The following is a 1,771-nucleotide window of genomic DNA, read 5'->3' as shown; positions in this document are numbered from 1 at the left end:
CAGAACTTACCTTTGTTTCAGAATCTCTCGGTCGCCAGCTCAACATCACTCGTCATCATTCCGTCATTCTCATCACGGGAGTTGGTGGCGAAGAAGGCGACGCAAACTCAAGGAGTTGAATGCTTACGCTCCGCTCACTTCACTCAAGAACAGACGTCATTATTCAAGCTCACATTCTGCAGACGTTAACAAACATTCTGCCATCCTTCAACGCTGCACCACAGGAATGGCCGCATCTCACCAGGTTGATCTTGGCCGATCCAGATTTCCTTGACACCTCGGCCAGTGGATATTATCATTGGAGCTGACTCATATGGGCAGATCATCAAGCCCAACATCATCAAACGGGATACATTGATGCCAATTGCGCAGCTTTCAATCTTTGGATGGCTCGTCCTCGGGACGGTCGACACATCATCATCGGCACCTGCTGCAGTGCATCATGCATCGATTCATGAGAGGGAAGATGCTCTCGACGAGTTACTGTCGAGATGTTGGATACAAGAAGAAGAGCCTGCGAGCAACAATCTTGATCTTACTCCTGACGAGCAAAGATGTGACGAACATTTCAAGAGTACTGTTTCACGGGATTCAACAGGTCGATACACAGTTCGACTTCTACTAAAATCATCACCTGATACTCTTGGCGATTCGTATCTCACTACGCATCGATGTTTGCAAAGTCTACAAAGGAGACTCTCCCGAGATGAAAACTATCGACGTCTGTATCATCAATTTATGACAGAATATCGAGATCTCAACCACATGAAGAAAGCTTCACCCGTTTCCAGTCAGCAGACGCAATATTATTTGCCACATCACGGAGTGCTCAAACCAGACAGTGCAACCACGAAATTACGTGTGGTATTCAATGGCTCGAGCGCATCCACATCTGGCCGCTCACTTAATGATATCATGCACACGGGAGCCAAGTTGCATTTAGACGTCACCGATGTCTTGCTCTGGATTCGACAATTTCGACACCTAGTTGCCACGGACATCACCAAGATGTATAGACAGATCAACGTGCATGAAGATGACTGGAACTTACAACGGATTCTCTGGCTTGACGAACTGCTCAATAAAGTGGCATATTATCTAACCACGGTCACGTATGGCACCAAGGCTGCCCCGTTCTTGGCAGTACGAACGCTGCTGCAACTGGTGAAGGACGAAGGCCATAATTTTCCTCTTGCAGTGCCGTCCATCCTTCAAGGTCGATACGTCGACGACAGCTTTGGAGGCGCTGACACTGTCCAACAGTTAATCAAAATTGCATTGCAGCTGAAGAACTTGTGCATGGCGGGCGGTTTTCCCTCAGCCAAGTGGCACGCGACTCATCCAGACGTGCTCACTGCGGTTCAAGCAGAGAAAGACCAGGGCTCACAAATTACATTTGACGATTGCGCAAACAAGATACTCGGATTACGATGGCTTCCTCAAGAAGATTCATTCGCATTCGCAACAAGGATCTCGTCGCATACCGATCATCTCACCAAACGCCTCGTTTTGTCTGAAGTGGCTCAGATATTCGATCCACTAGGCTTTGCATCACCAGTCGTGATCAAGGCGAAGATGCTCTTGCAGGAGCTTTGGCTTCATAAGCTCCAATGGGATGAACCACTGCCATCCCAGCTCTCATCACGGTGGCTCATCATCAGAAAGGAACTCACCAGCTTGCGCAAGATCTCAGTACCTCGGTGGTATAACACATGGAGTACATTGACAGTGGGATTTCACGGCTTTTCTGATGCTTCTCAACTGGCAATGG

At 48.2% G+C, this 1,771-nt stretch overlaps 1 protein-coding gene across 1 annotated transcript; it reads left to right on the top strand.

Moving 5' to 3' along the window:
• Positions 1 to 226: 226 nt before the first annotated feature.
• Positions 227 to 1,692, top strand: LOC112467610 (the record flags this gene model as incomplete). The annotated part of the gene is made up of 2 exons (XM_025036294.1): positions 227 to 244; positions 322 to 1,692. Coding segments are annotated over exons 1-2 (1,389 nt in total), but the record flags the coding sequence as incomplete, so codon positions are not given.
• Positions 1,693 to 1,771: the final 79 nt, after the last annotated feature.

The sequence above is a fragment of the Temnothorax curvispinosus genome, unplaced genomic scaffold (assembly GCF_003070985.1).
Source record: "Temnothorax curvispinosus isolate PA1 unplaced genomic scaffold, ASM307098v1 QBEX01017673.1, whole genome shotgun sequence".
Taxonomy (NCBI): domain Eukaryota; kingdom Metazoa; phylum Arthropoda; class Insecta; order Hymenoptera; family Formicidae; genus Temnothorax; species Temnothorax curvispinosus.
Note: the sequence above shows the minus strand (reverse complement) of the source record. Positions and strands in the feature narration are given on the sequence as shown.